This window comes from Ceratina calcarata, unplaced genomic scaffold (assembly GCF_001652005.2).
Source record: "Ceratina calcarata isolate Rehan_Ccalc_2016 unplaced genomic scaffold, ASM165200v1 scaffold1, whole genome shotgun sequence".
NCBI classification, from domain to species: Eukaryota; Metazoa; Arthropoda; class Insecta; order Hymenoptera; family Apidae; genus Ceratina; species Ceratina calcarata.
This window is the reverse complement of record NW_017130860.1, coordinates 941,885-961,001: the sequence shown is the minus strand read 5'-3', so window position 1 is coordinate 961,001 and position 19,117 is coordinate 941,885. Positions and strand designations below refer to the sequence as shown.

Genomic DNA, 19,117 nt, shown 5'->3' with positions numbered 1-19,117 from the left:
AACTTTGACAAAAGAAATAACTGAATGCCTGATTTATTCGTATTTTTGACTGTCGTTTATCGATGCAAGTAGACGCGTTTCAATTGCCTTACGATATTCGTGTATGATTAAAAAATAAGATTCTCGTTTGTCTTCGCGTACCGAGATTGGTCAAGGAAAAACGGGAGAATTGTGACGACAAACTTCGATGGAGACAAACCCGTATCCGTCAATGGAAGGAAACAGTTTCCGATAAACGGAGTTTTATAAATTTTTATCGTCTACCTAATTTTGCCAGTTGTAAGTTTTCTTTTATATAATTGCGTACGGAAATCTGATTGTATATATAGTCGCGAGGTTGTTTGAGTTACAAGATCATAAACTTTAGGATTAAATATTATTTTTTTATTGTGTATTAAGAATGATAGTGGATGAAAGATATGTATATATACATATATATATGTTTTTCTTTGAATGGGTATGATATGATTTTTGTAGATCACTTTATCGTGAACTCGGTTTCCTTCTTCTGACGATCTACTAGCCCTGAAAGTTGATCAATGGTAACGAATAGGATCATTATGCCGCGGGTGTATAGTAAAACGAATTGCTTCAATAAACTGAAAAAAAATGTGTCATGTTTGATTTTTGTGGTGGCATCTATTTTTGTACTTCTTTCGAATTACACTCACGAATGCCTTAACGTTCCCGTAATTGAATGCAGCATCTTCATCAGAAGTGTTTAAATTCGTAAATGATAACGATAATAATAATATTAATATTAATAATAATAATAGGTAACATCGATAAGTGGCGTTTTGATACAGAGTATTTTTGTGTTTTCCGAAGGAGACAAAACCACTTATTGTTTCAGAGAAGATATACCTATCGGTTAGCAGTCTTTAAGTGAGTGAGATTCTAAGTGGAAGAGAGAGAGTGAGAATGAGCACGTTTGCGAGTGAGACAGGGAGAAAGAGAGTAAGCGAACGGGAGAGAAAGAGAGAACAAACGAGCGAAAGGTTAGTACAGAACGGAAACAAGTTTTATTAATTGATAATTATTACATGATTAATTATTGTATTAAGTAAAATGCGATGTTACGAACACTTGAATATATTAACGAAAGATGAATCATTAAAAAAAAAAGGAAATGAGAGAAAGATGAATGGACAATTTTTTGAGGAAAAGAAGAGAAACAAATTAAAAGTGATGATAATAAGTAAATAAAAAAGTGAAAAAGAAGAATATGAAAAATCTATTTTAGAGACACACATATCTATTCGGTTCTTTTCGAAATGATTTCGTTTCATCGGCGGGGGGAGAGAAAGTGAAGAGATTTATAGCGATGGTTAGTAGTCGTGTGTAATTGTGGATCATCGTAAACGGCGTTCGTCGTTGATTTAAGACGTTTCGAAATTGTGCAGTTGTAAAAAAAAACGTTCGACCTTCTGACATCGTTGCGCGTTCGTGTTTCAAGTGGATCGTGCGAATTGCGAGGAGAAAAGTGATATAAATATATATATGTGTATAGACAATTGATCTTTCAGTTCTCAGCGATCGACATATATATACGTATTACGTCAGATGAAAACGTTGCCTTTCTTTTCTTCTCATTAGTTTTTGTTTTTTAATTTAAAGTCGTTCGGAAAACGATAGACTGAGTCGTAACTATTATTATTCATCGATGCTTCTGGGATAAAATGCGCACCTCAACACGAGCTTTTGCTTCGAAGCTTTCACGAGCGAAAGAGATACCATTCCAACTGATGTAAAGATCAGATTACCGTGCAACACTTGATCGATAAAATACAAGACGATGTAGAAACGAGTGTGTGTGAACGATAGAGAGAGAGGAAGGTAGAGAGAGAGAGAGAAGGAAATGAGAAAAGGAACACACGTAAAGCATCACAGAGAACACATACAGCGTGACACAGAGATGACATAATACATTTTTAAAATAGAAGATACGCTACGCGTGGGGGGGTACGTCTATCGAGCGACGAGACGGTCGAGGAAACTGCATGCTTATGTAGAAGGACTCCGAAAGATGTGTAGAGATTCGATAGCCAGCTCGTCTCTGCGTCGGACGTACCGGTACATAACGTAGAAGCATTATACATACGTTTTCTCCTTTTTTTTCTTTTTTGGTCAAGAATATTATTACTTATAAATACATCATTATATATATATATTATATATATATATATATATAAAGAAAGGACGAGAGAGCGAGCGAGAGAATTTTGACGAGTGAACACAAGAGGTACTCTAAATGCAGAAAGAAAGAGAGTGAGAGAGAGAGAGTTGTTCTTATATAGTTTTAATTGTGAAGAGAGAGGCAAATTAATGCGAGGATTCACGAATCACTTTATCTACCCACTTAATTGGCACCCGGGGCCGGAGAACACGGAGCCTCCTGTTTTATCCTCCCCTCTACCCGCGAGGAAATTTGCGAGTCCTGATGCTGTGGGATTAGAAAGAAAAAACAGAAAACAAAATGAATAGAAATTCACGCATTCATTCATCCGTTTTTAATCAGTTGTTCTCATATGAATATTATATATATTATATATATAGAGAGAGAGAGAGAGAGATATCATTCTTTTTTCGATGAAAACGGCGCCGGAACACCTTCGTTTTATAATTACAAATGAAAATGAAAAAGAAGCAAACCGACAAAGAAAAAAGGCCGCGACGAAAATTGAACGTGGTGAAAACAGCAACATTAAGATTATAATTAATAATAATTATAATAAATACAATATTTGTACAATAATCAACGGTGCTGTGGTGGATACTGTAGGTCTAAATCTGCGATACCCTGTTAACCTATCCTGACCTATATATTTTGTAAATAATAACGTACAAATAGCGAGCGATCAGGAAACTTCGCGAGTGCATTACTTTCTAAAGTTATAAACGGTGCCGATATACGACTCATTCATTTTATTTCTTCCAATTGAACGTTCCGATTCAGGAAACGACGACGACGATGACGACGACGACGACATTGATCGTGATGATGATAATGATACATATTCTCGATGAGTTCCTAATGCCAAATATAACACATATTGTGATTATTACTTGTCTTATGTGTCGTTTAAAAAAATATCCAAATGTAAGCCCTTAAATAACCGGATGTGTTCGTACATAGTATATATATATATATATAAACGCTTTTGCAAATTCGAATACGCATTTAATTAGATGTATCAGTCAGGAATGAAAACTCTGATCGTGAGTATCGGCCGTGTTGCCTCGCAGATAAAATTTATTTTACATTTTCTCTGGTAAGCTCGAGCCAAGTTGAATCACAGGTATTCGACAACACCGCGGTAAAATGCGATTGTCGTCGATGATCGATATTGAGCTGTGTCACGTTAGAGAGCCGCCGTGGACTCTCATATGCCTGTTGAGATTACCGCTTTGACTGAACCTCAGCAAGCACAGCTTGCACTGGTACGGTTTCTCGCCGGAGTGAATACGAAGATGTTTCGTTAGCGTAGAACTATCCGAGAATGCTTTCTTGCAGAAACGACACCTGGAATTACGAGAAACGGTAAAAAGGTAAATGATCGAATCGGTGAAGGATCGATCGTAACGTGGAACGTAAAACGTTTACGATCATCGTATCAGAAGATCGACTAATGACTATTAGTAATTTTTGGTCGATCAGTAGTAATTCTTCTTACTTCGAAATCGATTTACACGGCACGTGTTACGCTAAATAATTTGAATAATCCACGTAACGAGACGAAGCTTACCTGTACGGGCGTTCTCCCGAATGCGTTCTCATGTGTGTGGTCACAGAACTGCTCTGTGAGAATCGTCGATCGCACACGGGACATCGGAACGGTTTTTCTCCGGAATGGGTTCTCGCGTGGGCGGTTAAATTCGCGGCTTGGCTAAAAGCTTTCGAGCACGCGTGACACCTAAAGAAGGATTCAAGCATCTCATTACCGTCACGCGATTTCGCGCAGTGGATCGAATCTGGGATTATATTGAAGGATTCATGTTCTAACAATCGGAATTGGACAAGGATCGCGAGCGGTAAGCGTGAACGAAGGATCGAGGCGCAGGGATCGATCGGCGGGGTTGCGCGACTGACCTAAACGGTTTCTCCCCAGAGTGCGTTCTGAGGTGCGTTTTCAGGGTGCTGGGCCTCGCGTACGATTTCCCGCAGATCCTGCAAAGGTTAGGTCTGCCATTATCGTCGGGTGTAACCGGGTTTCCGGAAGCGGCTACGCACAGCGCATGTTCGCCGGGTAGTTGCAGCCTGGAATGGCCGTGCGCCGGGGGATGAGGGTGAGGATGGGTTCCAACCCCCGTGCCGACCAGGCTATTGGCCGGGGGTTGATTCACCCTCGTCTGTTGCTCCACCGGATTATATTGCTGGGCGGGACTCAATAAGGGTTCCACGCCCCATGCCGACGAATAACTTTGCTCGTACCTACGCACACAAACGTGAATCTACCGAATAACTACGGTCTCGCAACCTCCCTCATATATACCGTGCAAAATGGCGAGGGGTTGTCTTTTTACAACCAGAAACGGTAAGACGATAGTCGAAAAATGGTACGTTGCGTTTCCGTCAACTCTACTTTCACCGTTCAGCAATGCGGACAGTAGTTAGTAATATTTTATTAACATTAGATTCGTGTCAAGACGCGTCATTTTCACGCATTCCGAACTTCATGAAAATTACAGAAATCGTTCACATTTTTCTTCTACCACCTGCGTCGACTATTTACCGAGACTATATCGAAATTATTTCTCCTCAACGTTTTCTAATTTTAGAGATCTATGATTTTAGAACCGCGATTTTACGGAATGCAAACTGACGCGAGTCGTAGTGTAACGTACAGAGGTAGGTATGTAAGTGTCCGTAAACCTAGTGTTAACACGTTGACTGTCACGGAATTTTTCACGATTCCGGTCTAAAGAGCTAATTTGATTTAATCATGTTATATTATTAAAAACTTTAATTAATAGAAACTTTTCTTTCTTTAATAAACTTTGTATAATTGTATTTTCTGTTCATTTAAGCCAAACTTAATTTTTTATTTTCTTTCTTGAGGCCATCTATTCATATTTACACTGTTACGATATGAGTTTTATCGTAGCTGTACAAACATGGCAAGTAATGAACGGACAAGACAACTCGTAGTGGGCGTCCTAGGCAAGTAAACAATCTACGAGATATCTCGTAGTTAGCAGTCAACGTGTTAAGAAACAAGTGAGAAGTATTGGCATTTTTTATCCGATATAAAAAATATATCGTTATAAAAAAAATCGTGGAAAACGAGCGAGAAGTAGAATACGTGTACGCTTACCCAGTATGCATGTTCATATTCATGGTCATATTCATGGAGACGTTGACGGACATAGCCGGGGTGGGCGTGTAGTGCGTCGGTGGCACAGGTGGACCAAGATTTTGCGTGTAATCCTGGGAATAATGATGACCCGATCCTCCAGTGGAATAGTATCCGCCGGTAGGACTTCCGGGGTGGACCACCGCATGTTTCAACGACAGCAACACGTCCGCGACGCCTTCTCCGTTCGCGTTACTCGCCCTCGGCGTGCATTCTCCTCTGGGGCAACCCCAACTGCAAGAGCACTTAAAAATTACAGGGTACATCGAATACGGTGTTACAGTCATTTACTTCTCCGCGTCTCCATCCCTGGGAAATAAACATCGAAATCACTATTGAACAAGAAAACCATGGATTTCTTAGTATCGATGCGAGAGAAAACGGTGAATGTTACGTATTTTGATCAATTGTAAGTTTTACGAGACGCACGCAGCGCGTATAGATAGTCTGCTCAGTAGAAAAGTCTAGCATTGGTCAGACGCGCCGAGTGATTGATACTTTCTTCTTTCTCCACTTCTATTTTCTTTCATTTAAGATTCCACTGGCATTAAATGAAACGACAAATTGATTCGTAGAGATAATATTTCGTTATATCACTGACATTCAATGAAACGAATTCCGTATACGGTGTAGAATGATGTATCAGAAAATTTTACTGAACGTAGAAACGATCAGTTTGATTGTGAGAATAGAGTCGCGAGCGTAAAGCGAAGAGTATTAGAATATCTTGTTTGGACTCACTTATAGGTCCCCGAGCAGGGACTGAAAAGACCAGGAGGTAAAGGGTCCAAGTCGAGCGGTGGCAACGGGAAACCGGCCATGTCGTCGACCCAGAAGCTTGCACCGAACTCGCTCACTACTTGATTCTGTCCAGTGTTCTGGATCTGTTGACCTTGGTCTCCGCCGATGTCCTCCGGCGAGTTCTGCAGATCCTGAAGACGAAGGGTGCCCTGCAAGGCACCCAAAGTCTCCTCGTTCTGGTTGTCTGTTAATGTGTCGTCGTTGGACAGCACTTCCAGAGGCCCGGCACAGAGGCTCGAAGGTATAGTGGCCTCGATACTTCCTACCGAACCTGCGAACAAAAAATATAGAACAATAAATGGACAGTACATAATAGAAAATCGTTGAGTCGTCAAATTAATCAAGATCTTCGATTCCTCGTATATAACATAAAACAATTATTCATAAATCTTTGACGTCTTAGAACAAAATTTCACACGCGATCGGAAGAAAATTCATTATGAAAGAATATGAGAAATTTCTATATAAAACGATTTGTTTTGGTGAATGTCATCGGTGAATCTCAAAATCTGTTCGTAGGTATGAACACGATGCTCACCTGTGCCGAGGGTGTACGGCGATTCGGAGGTGTTCACCGCGTGATGATTCTGCAGAAACTCCATCTCTGCGAAATTTCTGGTCGCAGCCGCCCTTAGAGACACCCCCTTCCCTCGCCTCTCGACAAAATACGCGGACGGATTGCCTCCTCTCTGTAGAGATGTGGTCCAGCCCCTCTGGTCTCCCTGGCAACCGCACATTGCTCCGTGAGTACGACCGACTTCTTTATCAATATTTTCCGCGATATTTCCGGTCCGAACGTCGTCGCGACGACGCTTTCTTAATCTTCGGTCGAACGCGTTCCTCATTCGTTTAACTCTCCGCTGACTTTTTTTTTCCCTCTCCGGTATTTCGTAAGGCTACGGTTACACTGAATGCGTATTCGGTAAACTGCTGTTCCGGCGTACGAAACATCTGATGGCTGCAATGCGTACGCTTACAAAAATGCAAATACATTTTTATACATTATCGAATAAGTCAATACGTATCCAGCGTAATCGTAACCTAAATCCTGTGACTATAATCTAGTTAAGTAATCGATAAGAAAATTTGAAGGTACGTGACATACATTAATTGTTAATGTACATATAATAGTAAAAGCGTGAGTTGATAGTTAAGTCAGCTTAGCGAATTTTATTTTGTAAGCCCTGGACGCTTATACGATATATGTAGATTTAAAAAATTGCGAGTGGCTTCCGATTTCAATTTTTTAATCATCTCTGTACTGTATTTTGACGAGTGAAATATTCACTGCGTCCACGCTTTTTGTTTTAAATATTTGGTTATTGAAACTCTATTCCGTTGTAGATTCATGAACTATTAATCGATGATTGATGATTATCGAATACGTTGCATGGCTGAATAATTTGCATTTACTGTCGACTTCCAATTTTTCGTGAATGTCGACACAATGCAATAATAAACAGCGGAATCGTTAACGATGGTCGGGAGGGTGAGAATATTATTAAAAAAAAGTGAGTAAATTTGAAAAGTGACTTTTTATGAATGACTGAAAGGAAAATGCACGTGCATATGGACCGAGCGTATAGAAGTAGGTACCTTTATGGCTTGGAAGACCTGTCGGTCTCCTCTAAAGGCTTCTGCAGAAAATCTGCCAGATATTTTCATTCATAGCTTGAAAACCATGTGCATCAGCCCACGTGATTTTGTTCTCCATCTTCGAGCGAACATTACTCGTTCTAAAATACACGTTTCGTCACGTAAAACTAGCGTCATCGATTTCGGTCCACTTTTACGATCGACGAATAATTTTAACGACAAGACGTTAACACCACACCCTGTATTCTGTTCGAATCGGTTTTTGATTTACGCTCGTTAAATATCGCGTCACTACACATAGTCTCTTCCCACGGTCTTCAGTTCTTCTTTCTGTTCTTATAAAGATTTCTAATCTTCTTCCCGAACATTTCTGAACTCCGCTTTCGTTCTCCGCGAGAACCACATATTCCTCAGAATGCAACTTTCAGTCTGATCTTGAAACACAAAGAAGACATAACTTCACCCCGAACACAAATTCCTCTTCGTTATGAATCTTCGGCTTCGAAACGTAAAAATGACGGATCACTCAATCCTAGTTGCACCGAAGTAATCCGAGGTTTGCCAGAAAAACGATCGAATTAATCTCGAGGTGAGAAGAAGAAGACCTCGTTAATCGCACCGCGTGCTGCTGCCATGCTGGCACGACGGTTTGTCAATGTGTCTTGGCTAACTAGAGATCTACCACCTACTATCACCCACTCTCACCCCTTACTCACTGACTACTACTCCTACCCCGCTCAGCCATGGGCCGGCCTTTTTCTCCGCTGTCTTTTTTCCACTCCCTCGTCTGTCATCGTTTCACGTGCATACCGTCCTCCTCTTCCACGTGTCCCTACCCCTACCCCCGTTTACCTTACGTCCATGCTTCCTCGGCAAGGTGTTTGCTAAGGAGATTTGCAGGACTTTTCAACTTTGCATGCGGTTAACACCAACCCGACGTTTTCTATTCTACGTTATATGCAAAGCGATTGTTATGAAGGTCAGTTAAATTGAACGAACGTGGACAAATAATTATTTATAATTTCCAATAAAATTATATGTACAAACAAATACTGTGTAAAATAAAATGTAGATGGTTCCCAGCTTGTCTAAACAGTCGAGATATCACTGTATCTGGCTGTATCGTCTCTATTACAAAGTATAAAAAGATGGAACAAAGTGTCGAAAGAATGTCGAAGTCGGCGACGAAGACGCAACGGTTTCGAACGATATCCATGTCCACAGGCGTGTAAGACGCAGGACGTTCGGGTTGGCCGTCGTCGATGCCGACGACACAGGATACTAATCGTTCATTCGGCGATCGGTGATCGGGGGCCTTCTTCGTCCGCCTGGCTCGCTATACCGATATCCCCGTTGGCCAGAGCGGGACGGGGAAGTAGGATATTATTTTCTTCAGATACCATTACCACGCCGATCACGGTGGTCCTGCCTCGCAGACGAGTGGCCCCGATACCCTCGAGATCACTGGCTTGTAATGCCTTCCCTTTCGTCGATTATTGACCAGTGAACGGTGAGCCCGGCTGCGAAACACTCCGACGCTACCTATTCCGCTTGCCACCCTCTCCCGTCCGCCGATACCTCGCGAGGACGCTGTTTAACCCTTTCCTCGTCAAATCACCTCGCGACGAATACTCATCGACGAAAGGGACACGAGATAACGATATCTACTACCGAACTCTTTCATCCCTTCGTCGAGTCGCTTCATATACGAATCTTAGATGACAAAAAAAACCGAAAGACAAATTGCACGATACTTGCTTGATATACTTCAGAAGAGTGACGTCTATAAAAAATGACAGTGAAAGTTTTTGCATGTCTTTTTCGGTACACATTTTTCAAGCTTTCCCATCGTTCAAGTGAAGGTTTTTGCACGGGACCTTTACAGGGTTTCTTGCTTTATGCGCTTCGTTGAGATTGTTGCCCCATTCTTATAAGAAGTTCGAGGGAGATCTGAACAGCGCGAGGAAGAAGCCTGTGGCTTAATTGCACGTTAGCGGTACAAACACTTGGATACTAGACTCACGTGACCCGATGCTGTTATTAAAATAGGATTCGAAACGAGAAATAATAAAGCGATTGAACAGAGTGTCAAATATTTTATTTAATGGAAGTAGAAAATGTCGTTAAACAACAATTCTCATTTATTAAATGAAATGAGTAACAAATCTGTGCACGTAAGACCGCTTCCCTTATTACGTGGACGCGATGCTGGAAGTGTACTTCCGTAAGCAGGGAAAGGGTCAGTCAGCCGTTGAATGGAGGTGGTTGAAATTTGAAAAAATGCGAACTCGTCGGTGGCTGGAAACGTCGCCTCTCACGAGCACCGAGTCAGGGCGCATCCGACTATCGAATGTCTCGACATAATCGCGACCGTCAGCCCGGACACCTGACTACGCAGTTCCGATGCGACGTCGACACAGGAAGAGGAAGTCGACCACACGCTCCGGCCACCGTGTGTCCATTCAATACTCATCAATCGATCCGTTTCCAAAATTGAACAGAAGAGAAGCGGCGCTGAATGGAAATTCGCAAACCAAAGAGAGTGCAGGCTTCGTGTATTAATTATATGCGTATTTCAATGAAATTCATATAAATTAAAATAGAAAAAGAAGATCGGAGAAAGGAAAACGGAAAGTAAGAACATTGTACAGAGAAGAGTTTGCAACGGTGCGCCGAGTGCACACCCTTGGTATTGGCTTACACTTCCAGCCGATTGGGCCCACGGTATTTACGCAGGACCCCGTAGAAAACCGGACCCCGCCTCTCCCCTTTCGACGGTAACGCGCGATTCCATGGAACTGTAACGTTTCCAGCGTGGAATTCCTCTTGCACCGCTGATGTTCTTCACTTCGACTTGAAGAGTATCAATAATGCAACTCGTGGTAGTCAAAACTGTTCATCGTTGTGAAATTACAGAACTCACTATCAAATGGAAGATTAGGTTGGAACTGGACACTTCACGCATTGAAGTTACCAATGTTCCTTCGGCAGAGACAGTCACACTCTCAAAATAATTAAAAATGCTGTGCGTATTGGAAACAAAATTTGCCAAGTTTGATCACTCAGCCTCTGGATTAAAAAATTGCTACTGTACGTGGTCAGACAATTTGCATTTCACGCTCAATTTCCCGATGTCAGATCGCTGGTTCAAAGACCGAGATAGGATCTATGGCAACCAGAATCAGGCTTTTCACCCTCCGCGGAGGGTGAGCATTGCCACACCTGTGTTTGCTCGCACCTGAAATCAAACGGCCGATTACGTACTCGCGATTCACCAGCGAAAGAAGCAAACACGCACATCCGCATCGATCACGTGTGCATTGTTAAGTGACGTGATGCACCGACGATCATCGTGCCCAGTGAAATAACTCAAATGTTTTCGGCAAACACGATAGATACTGTGTCGTAAAGAGGCTTCGCTGAAACACAATTTTCTCAGGCTGTGTCAATTGGATCATTGCAATACCGCATTTAATCATGATATCATAACGAATCGATGATTAAATTCTTTTCTCTCTCCATGATGCAATTTTTGTCTTTATCATACGAATATCCTAATCTACGCGCCGGTACAGGTATTAGTTAATACGACCAGGAAACGGGTCTAGCGTGATACAGAGAGTTGAATGATTAATCCTCGCGATGAGATGACAGTGACGGTATTGTTCGCGATCAAAAGTTCCTCCCACTGGTCTCATCTCCCTTCGGTGAAGTGATTGCGCATCGGATAATCTCCGGTACAACGATGAACCCCGCTTTCAAACGATCGAGATGTTACCAAATACGTCACGGCTACTTAATTACATTTGCGGCGAACCGCCTCTTGCGGCTGGAGCGACTCGCGCCGTGTAATTGGAAAATGGATGCTCTTCGACCCTCGCCTAGTTCCACCTGAAAATGCGAAGATGGAAATACAACAGGAGATCTCTGTTTGAATTACGAGTACAAAAAATTCATTGGATCACGCGAGATCTTATGAACCGATGGGAGAAGATGATCTTAATAAGTTGTACAGAGATCATGAAGACTTGAAACAGTGAAACGGTGGCGAGAGATCTGGGAACGTTTCGTGGCCGGGAAAATCCCATCGGATGACAAGATAGCGATCGGATAGTGGCTTATTACGTTCTTTATTCGTGGAGATCTTCTTCGGCGTATGCGGTAACGGTGGCGGCCGGCTGGCACGCGCCGCATGTAATTCAATCGGCTGTATTTCGACGACGGGGAGAGGGTGGTCTCGGAAAGTGGACATGGTTTTAATCCTCGAGGAAACTGTTACGAACGGTCCCCGTGCTAATCATCCCGACGATTCTTGCCTTATTTTCTTAGCCGGCCAGCGCGGCCAGATGCGCCTTCAACCCTTTCTCAAAATACGAAACACGATACCAGACGTCTGCGGATAATTACAACATCTCCAACTGCCTCGGCCAAGAATAGACCGTCGATTTTTCAATAAACAACGCACGATACGAGCGTCTGTAATGATTTGAGGAAACTTCTGATGTGCAAATTAATTAAAAGTACGACTTGGAATAAAACTGGAGGCTCGGGAAAGTTTCGTCGAGGGACGCGTAATGAGGAACGAGGAGAGACGAATTGGACGTCCCTAGGACGGTACAAAGAGGAGAGACGCGTCTAATTGCGCCAGTATTCCGGAATTGCTTTAAAGCATTAACCGTAGAACGTCGCAGAGAGGTATACAACCCCCCAAGATGGCTGCTCCCGGGCGTATCGACGTTTAGCGGTTGCAGGGTTTCCCAGAGGTAAGCTCATCGGAAATTGTGGGTCTTCCCGCCCCTGGCATCGCCTCCGCCGCCTTTGCTGGCCCTTCAAAACAAAGAAACACACGTAATTAAATTTTTGTCCTGTACAAATTAATGTCCAAGCCACGGCAGCTACCGCGGCTGTACCGTTTCGCGACGGGAAATTTAATCCGCGATTCGCTTTCCAATCTCCGTCTCGTTCCCACTCTTCGTTTCCTTCATCCATTTATTCAGCCTCCTCGTTTAATTATTATAACTTTTATTTCCACTCGATTACCTTTCGATACTCATCGCGTTGGAGAAATTTATTGAGTTTTAATCTAGTCTTGTTACTACTTAAAGTTTATATTTAGCCAAAGCAAAAATCAAACAGTCGATTGATTAGGAATAATAATCGATGTCGATAATCTCAAGTTATAAAATAAAAATTCTCAAGGATTGATAATCGTGCAACTGATCTATTTACGTACGCTTCGTTATTATCTTTTATTTTATATTCAAGAACGAATGCGTGTATCCGTATCGCTGCTCTTTCATGTCCTCGCTAAATTAGTTCGTAAATTGCAGATAATAATTACAGAGAATAATAGGAACCAGACGATAACACGCATACTCGTTAATGAAAATATGTTCTTTCGACCGTCAGTTCATTTGAGTTATGCAAATTATTTTGCCAGATAACTGGTCGGCTGTTTCAGATAAAGAATGACGGTGTTATTGTTTTATTGAAGTCAGTCACATATTCGTTCCGGCTAATCAAATCGCTATTCGTTCAATACTCCAATCTTTTAAATATTCATTTTTACGTAATGAATGATTCCCTCAGCATGTTTTAGACGTTAAGTTCAGTTGATTTTTCTTGTAAGTTCATCTGTGTTGACCCAAGCAGTTGCGATTTTCATGAAAAATTCATGCTCGAAGAATATTAATCTGACCTTTGAACAGAATTTGTTTGCCGCTAGTTAAGTCAGACAGTAATTCGTATAACAACTAATGACTACAGTGTATAAACACACTCGTTATAAAGATGGAAACATAATATTTGCTCGCATAGTGCACAGTGAATGATGAATTTTCATTATTCTGCCAGAGGAAAGGAACGGGAGGTAAAATAAATGAGAACGTCGAGCGTTCAGGCAACAACTATTCATATATATTTCATAAAATTAAATAGCAACGTGTATACAAAAATACGGTGTTTACTCGGAGATAATTGTGAACCACTGTACAAAACTCTAACGTGAATCTATTTACAATCGCGCTACGTGAGAATTAACTAGGAAAAATACAATCGCCCGATTCTTCAACTGATTCCGACTTTCGTGTCCTCCGGATGCTTGTCACGGAGCTCCTGTGAACAAAAAAAACAACAAAACGCGTAAGTTCGCTTCCTTCCGCGCTGATTTTCATCCATTCGATATTCCGTATATAATTCGTCGAACGCATTAAATCCGCAACAGCAAAGAAGCGTGAACGTACGTGTAATATCTGATAGTGGCCTCCTTTCACTTCGTGTTGCTCGGTTTCTGCAGGAGGTTGGCGCGTTATGTACGTAGCTATGTTTTCCGCGTCCAACGGGCCAAAGGTCCAGCCGCCTTCCCCGTCGAAGCGTAACAACAATTTGTGATACTTGGCGAGCGAAGCTACGCGATGAGTAATCGTTAACAAAGTGATGCCTTTCCTCTTCGCGGTGTCGTAGATCTTTCCCTCGGCCTCGAGGTTCACCGCGCTGGTGCACTCGTCTAATAGAGCGTATTGCGGCGCGTGATAGAACAGACGCGTCATCGCGAGCCTCTGCTTCTCCCCGCCGGACAGCGTCGAGTCCCAATCGCCGAAAGTGTCGAGTCCATCCGGTTCCCTCTCGGCAATACCTCGCAGATCGACTTCGTCCAACAATTTCAACAGCTCTTCGTCGGAACAGTCCTCGGTTTGCGATTCCGAGGGGTAGAGAATCTGGTCTCGCAGGCAACCGACGGTCATGTACGGTTTTTGAGGGATGTAGAACAGGGCAGGTCGCGCACGCTTCGCAGAGTGATTTTCCGCTGGCCTGATTAAGGTGCCTCCGTATACTGGCCACAAGCCAGATATTATGCGGAACAGAGAGCTCTTACCGCAGCCATTTGGACCAGTGATTAGGATATTATCGCCAGGTTTTATCTATAAAAGACAATGTACGATCGTTAATTATTTTCATTCTCGACGACGTCGACGCGGTTCATCTTACGTGAATAGTTATCCTAGGCACGATGATTTCGCAATTCGGCGTGACTATTGGCACATCGATCAAGCTTATACTGCCGTCGGTACTTTCGCGCACGATTCCTATCCAAAGCATTTCTCATGTATTAGTAATCGGGCAAGTATGCTCAGCGTCATACGTTATCTCGTGTATTCGTGGAATAATACCTTTTATCACCGGCGCACCGTCTTTCAATTCGATTATATTGTCTAAAGCGAAGTTAGCCGTGCCGTTCGTCACTCTCGCTGGGCTATTGACAATATTTCTTCTATATTTACACAGAGCGGCGTCTTTGAACACGTCTAACATCTCACTGACGCGTGCTGCGTACCCCGCTAATGCTACTAACTCCTACAATAAATAAATAAATAGAAATTCAAAGTATTCTCATGGGCGATTCGAAATCTTACCTTGTACGATGACATAAGTCTTTCTACGGCGTCTGCACCGGAGCTCAATAGATTTTTAGACGTGGTCAGATATCTAGTTCGTTCGCTGACTCCACCTGCTACGCCGTACATAAAATTGTATACACATAAAAATGACGTACGAAATATGAGAAGATCGTTGCGTACCGTCGCCGTCGTCGGATGCATGAGTATTTCCTGACGTAACGGTGGTATACAGAAGCGGCATGGCGATGACCACGAGGCCAGTGCCGGACCAAACGTACTTCATAAGGAATTGCTCGAGCATGACGTACCAGAACTTGAGAGCCAGGACTCTTCTCAAGTGCGATACGAGTGACTTATAAGCGGTGCTCAGGTATTTGTGCTCCGTGCAATGACCCCCGTAGAACGCGATTTCTTCCGCGTGAGCATTGACGCGAGCGTGCGCCTCCCTCAATATTCCGCGTTTCGACGCCTCTTCGGCCACCAGCTGGCCAAACTTAGGAGACGTGAGTCGTAAAATTTGACCAGTCAGAGCGACCACTGCGCAGGCCAGGACTGGTCCTATAAAAAGATGCAAATTGTATTCAGATTTAGAAATCGATTTGCTTTTCAAATGATCGATAACGATTTAATTATTCATATGGCTCGCCAATCCTTTTACGCACCGCGTATCTGCCTCGTTCCCATCTTGGAAGAAAACGAGACAAGGGCAATGGCTACTAGAGCACAGTCTAACAACGGTTTCGTTAAACTCGAGTAGAGATGAGCCACGGAACCAGCCAGTTCAGACAGATCGTCTGTCAGTCTTTGTTCAGCACCTCCGAGCCTATTGTCCAACGCTGTCACTCTGTAGTAAGTCTGTTGACTCAGATACATTTTGTAAGCGTGCTCCACCAGACGTCCTCTTTAAAAACAAAACAGATACTTGAACACCGGTACTCGTCGATAGATCGCGGAGACGGAAGAAGAAATACCTAAAGCTGAGAGCCAACCGTCCCTCCAGGTACCGGATCGCCGAATTAACGAACGTGGCAGGCAAAGCGATGGCGAACCATCTACCGAGCATCAACGAGAATACCTTGACGTCCTTCAACACGATCCTTTTCACTATCTGGCCCTCCAAAGCGGCCACGTAAACCGACAGGAACGTCCTGGCCAGTAGCATCACCGTCGCGCAGGTCAACAGACCGGCTTCGCGCGTTCTCCATCCCGGTACCATGATCTTCAGCAACGCGATCAGCTGTTTGACGAACTCGCGATCCAGTCCGACGTTCGGCTTCGCGAGTTTGCTATTCGATTTTCCCGCCTTGACGTTGTTCTTGTGCCGTACATCGTTCTTGTGTCTGTTGTTCGACGACTGGACTTCATTCTCGTTCCGCTTTTTTTTCTTCTTGTTGTACTGCTTCAAACCGTACGATACCAACGGGTATCCGATCTTGATTATGTAGAGCGCGGTCGCGACGCCGGCCACGCCACGGATCAGCTGGTCTTGCCTGATACCGTATTTGGCGGACGTTTTGTCGATTAGCTTCGAGAACACCGACGACATCCTGCCGGAGGCCACGCTCGCATCGGAGCGTAGCGCGTGACGTAGAAGCCCGTTGCGAGCGTCGTTTAATTGAAACGATCGTCTCTCAACTGACGTTTGCCTGTTTTCAACAACGTCGTTGTCGGTCGGTTACTCATCCATCGTGGTGCGCTTTCTTGGCTGCCTTCTTCTGGTTCTTCCTCCTCCACCTCCGCGGCCGCCTCCTCCTCCTCCTCCTCCTCCTCTTCGACGAGCCTTATCGCGCAGATCCCCGTCCGCTCCGTGTGAGTATACGCTCGATGGAAAAAGAGAAGGCACACACGCGCGATGCTGGCGTGTAAGCGAACACACACCCGCTCCGTTCTCCAACGGCAGTAGACGATCCACGTAGACCGGCTACCAGCTGGCAACTGCTCGTGCTCGTCACGTCTCTCTCGCGGACCGCTGCCGCCGCCGTTCTCTTTTGGACCCTCTCCGCGGCAGCCAGCCCGGCCAGAACCGTGACTGGTCGCTAGAGCCAGCGTTTCGTGTTTTGCGTCTACCGCTGGACTTGGACCCGAGATTCGCGATCGTAGATATATGCCACGATCGAGCGTTGCTCCAATCTTAGGACTCCAAAATCTGCGATCCTCCCCTACGCCCGGGAGGTATCGCTTCGCACAGGAATCAGAGTCATCACGCGCCAATGCCTCTCAGTTCTAACTTTCAAAAGTTCTTCCATTCTATGACGCGGTTTCGTCTTTTTACTAATGCTTTTCTTGCGCGTTCTAATTAATGTAATTATTCGATGATGCATCTCGCTGGATGTTTTGCAATCGATGCAGTCGAACTTGCTGGTTAATGCATTGAAATAGGCTTGTGATGTAATTTAGTTTCGTCATAAACGGCTCCGCGCTCATTGAAAGTTGCATTACTAGCGTTAATGAACATTGCCTGGGTAACTGGTTGACCTTTGCACCTTAGGGACGTTTTATAGCTCGCATTTCACGCGGTGTTCATAATTGTCTTAAGCAAGTGCCGATTACAAGTTCGAATGATATTCCGGTTTTTCTCCGTTGCTCTGTATTTAAAACGGGAAGAGATCTGATCGAAATTCATGAGTCTCGTTTACGTCTGTATACTTTGAAATGTTTCCTTTACACGTAGTTGCTCTCTACGTTTACTAACAGGCTTAACATGTTTCTGTTGTAAAACATTATTACTCAGACCGTCAAGGATCTACGGCCATTGTTTGCTCTGCAAAGAAATGTTCATTTCATAATGTATATAGCAATACTGCGACCGCCGATCATTACCAGTATCAGAATCAGCATTGGTTCGCAACTAGTATACGTGTTCCGTTTGTGGATCGAAGTGCCGCTACTTAACTGTATCCACGGCCATCCTCTCCTCTCCGGACGGAGATCAAAGTTACACACGCGTGTTCGTAAATGATGAGAATTATTATTTATACGTATAGTCATCCCGCGACGCGTCTTCCACACACTTGCCTCCGGCTTCTTTCTGTTCCTCCTTTCTATCCAGTTTTTCTGCATCTGTCTCCGTCTCTTCCGTTCCCGCCCCCTTTATTAGTCACGAATTTTATGCGGTCAAGAACATAGCGCATTGCACGCCGATTCAACAGATTATATTTGTGAATCACGATCGAACAAAATCTTCGCTCTCGTCACGTTCGAACGCTTTGTGTTCGGTCTGACAATTTTCTCTACTCAGAAATAACGGATAGACGCTTGTTACTTCTGCGTTTCTTCTGCATCATGGTGCAACATGCTATGGTGTGCACGTACAGTGCATGTAGCGTGCGAACGCAGTGCAGTGACCCCAGCGTTCGGTTGATCGTCGTCTGAAAATTTCGATGTTTAAACAAACGTCCAGTTTTATCGGAAAGTTTGTACAATGGAAATTTCTAATTTATTTCCGATTGCATCTTATTGACAACTCGATTTAGTCATAACAATGTTATCTCTAATACGCGTTATCTCAGTTTCAACGTCCGATTGTTTTACATAATAACTTTCAATGATATTATTTGATAAAGAATGTTATACGTATAAAATGTGATACGAGCTCGCGATAATATTTGATTTTGAGATGTGAAAGGCTCGCTTCATGATACACTGAGAGTAGCAAGGTCAGTGCTCTGCTCTGATTCGCATTAAGCTTCTTCCTGGTCTGCGAGACATTACCACAGTATAAAAAAGAACAGTACAAATCTACTCATAATTGACTCTTGCATATAAAAAAATCGCATAACAATTCAAGATCAATTCAGGAGTAATTGATTAATCTTCAATCGTTCATTACTTCAACTATTCCTTAAAGATGTAGTGGCTATACAGTCAATCCCAAAAGTTTATGTACCTTAGAAAAACGCATTTCCTATAATTAAAAAGAAATCAGACGTCGGAAGAACAATACTAATAATAAATAGCTATGTGCTAAAA

At 43.3% G+C, this 19,117-nt stretch overlaps 2 protein-coding genes across 4 annotated transcripts; both read right to left on the bottom strand.

Annotated features, from left to right (window-relative positions):
• Positions 1–2,690: 2,690 nt before the first annotated feature.
• Positions 2,691–8,486, bottom strand: LOC108625921 (protein glass). Of its 2 annotated transcripts, XM_018026388.2 has the most exons (8): positions 7,752–8,486; positions 6,694–6,877; positions 6,096–6,426; positions 5,316–5,588; positions 4,232–4,432; positions 4,091–4,168; positions 3,747–3,914; positions 2,691–3,523 (listed from the first exon to the last, which is right to left on the bottom strand). In XM_018026388.2, the coding sequence occupies exons 1-8, from the start codon at positions 7,818–7,820 to the stop codon at positions 3,358–3,360; spliced, it is 1,470 nt and encodes a 489-aa protein (XP_017881877.1). In that variant the 5' UTR covers positions 7,821–8,486; the 3' UTR covers positions 2,691–3,357. The 2 variants fall into 2 exon arrangements, with proteins under 2 accessions (XP_017881877.1, XP_017881804.1); XM_018026315.2 differs by having other exon boundaries at positions 4,091–4,432; positions 7,752–8,485.
• Positions 8,487–13,645: 5,159 nt separating this feature from the next.
• On the bottom strand, positions 13,646–17,111 carry ABCD (ATP binding cassette subfamily D). Of its 2 annotated transcripts, none has more exons than XM_018026127.2 (8): positions 16,120–17,111; positions 15,811–16,049; positions 15,329–15,706; positions 15,164–15,261; positions 14,921–15,104; positions 14,739–14,836; positions 13,994–14,671; positions 13,646–13,865 (listed from the first exon to the last, which is right to left on the bottom strand). In XM_018026127.2, the coding sequence occupies exons 1-8, from the start codon at positions 16,692–16,694 to the stop codon at positions 13,818–13,820; spliced, it is 2,298 nt and encodes a 765-aa protein (XP_017881616.1). In that variant the 5' UTR covers positions 16,695–17,111; the 3' UTR covers positions 13,646–13,817. The 2 variants fall into 2 exon arrangements, with proteins under 2 accessions (XP_017881616.1, XP_017881689.1); XM_018026200.2 differs by having other exon boundaries at positions 15,164–15,258.
• Between the last annotated feature and the right edge of the window lie 2,006 nt (positions 17,112–19,117).

Coding starts and splice junctions, on each gene's coding strand:
- ABCD (XM_018026127.2), bottom strand. CDS start 16,694: ATGTCGTCGGTGTTCTCGAAGCTAATCGACAAAACGTCCGCCAAATAC. Junction 15,105..15,163: donor GACTTATGTCATCGTACAAG/GTAAGATTTCGA, acceptor TATTTATTGTAG/GAGTTAGTAGCATTAGCGGG. Junction 14,837..14,920: donor CGGTGCGCCGGTGATAAAAG/GTATTATTCCAC, acceptor TGCTTTGGATAG/GAATCGTGCGCGAAAGTACC.
- LOC108625921 (XM_018026315.2), bottom strand. CDS start 7,820: ATGAAAATATCTGGCAGATTTTCTGCAGAAGCCTTTAGAGGAGACCGA. Junction 5,589..6,095: donor CCCTGCTCGGGGACCTATAA/GTGAGTCCAAAC, acceptor GTGCTCTTGCAG/TTGGGGTTGCCCCAGAGGAG. Junction 3,915..4,090: donor TCTGGGGAGAAACCGTTTAG/GTCAGTCGCGCA, acceptor ATCCTTCTTTAG/GTGTCACGCGTGCTCGAAAG.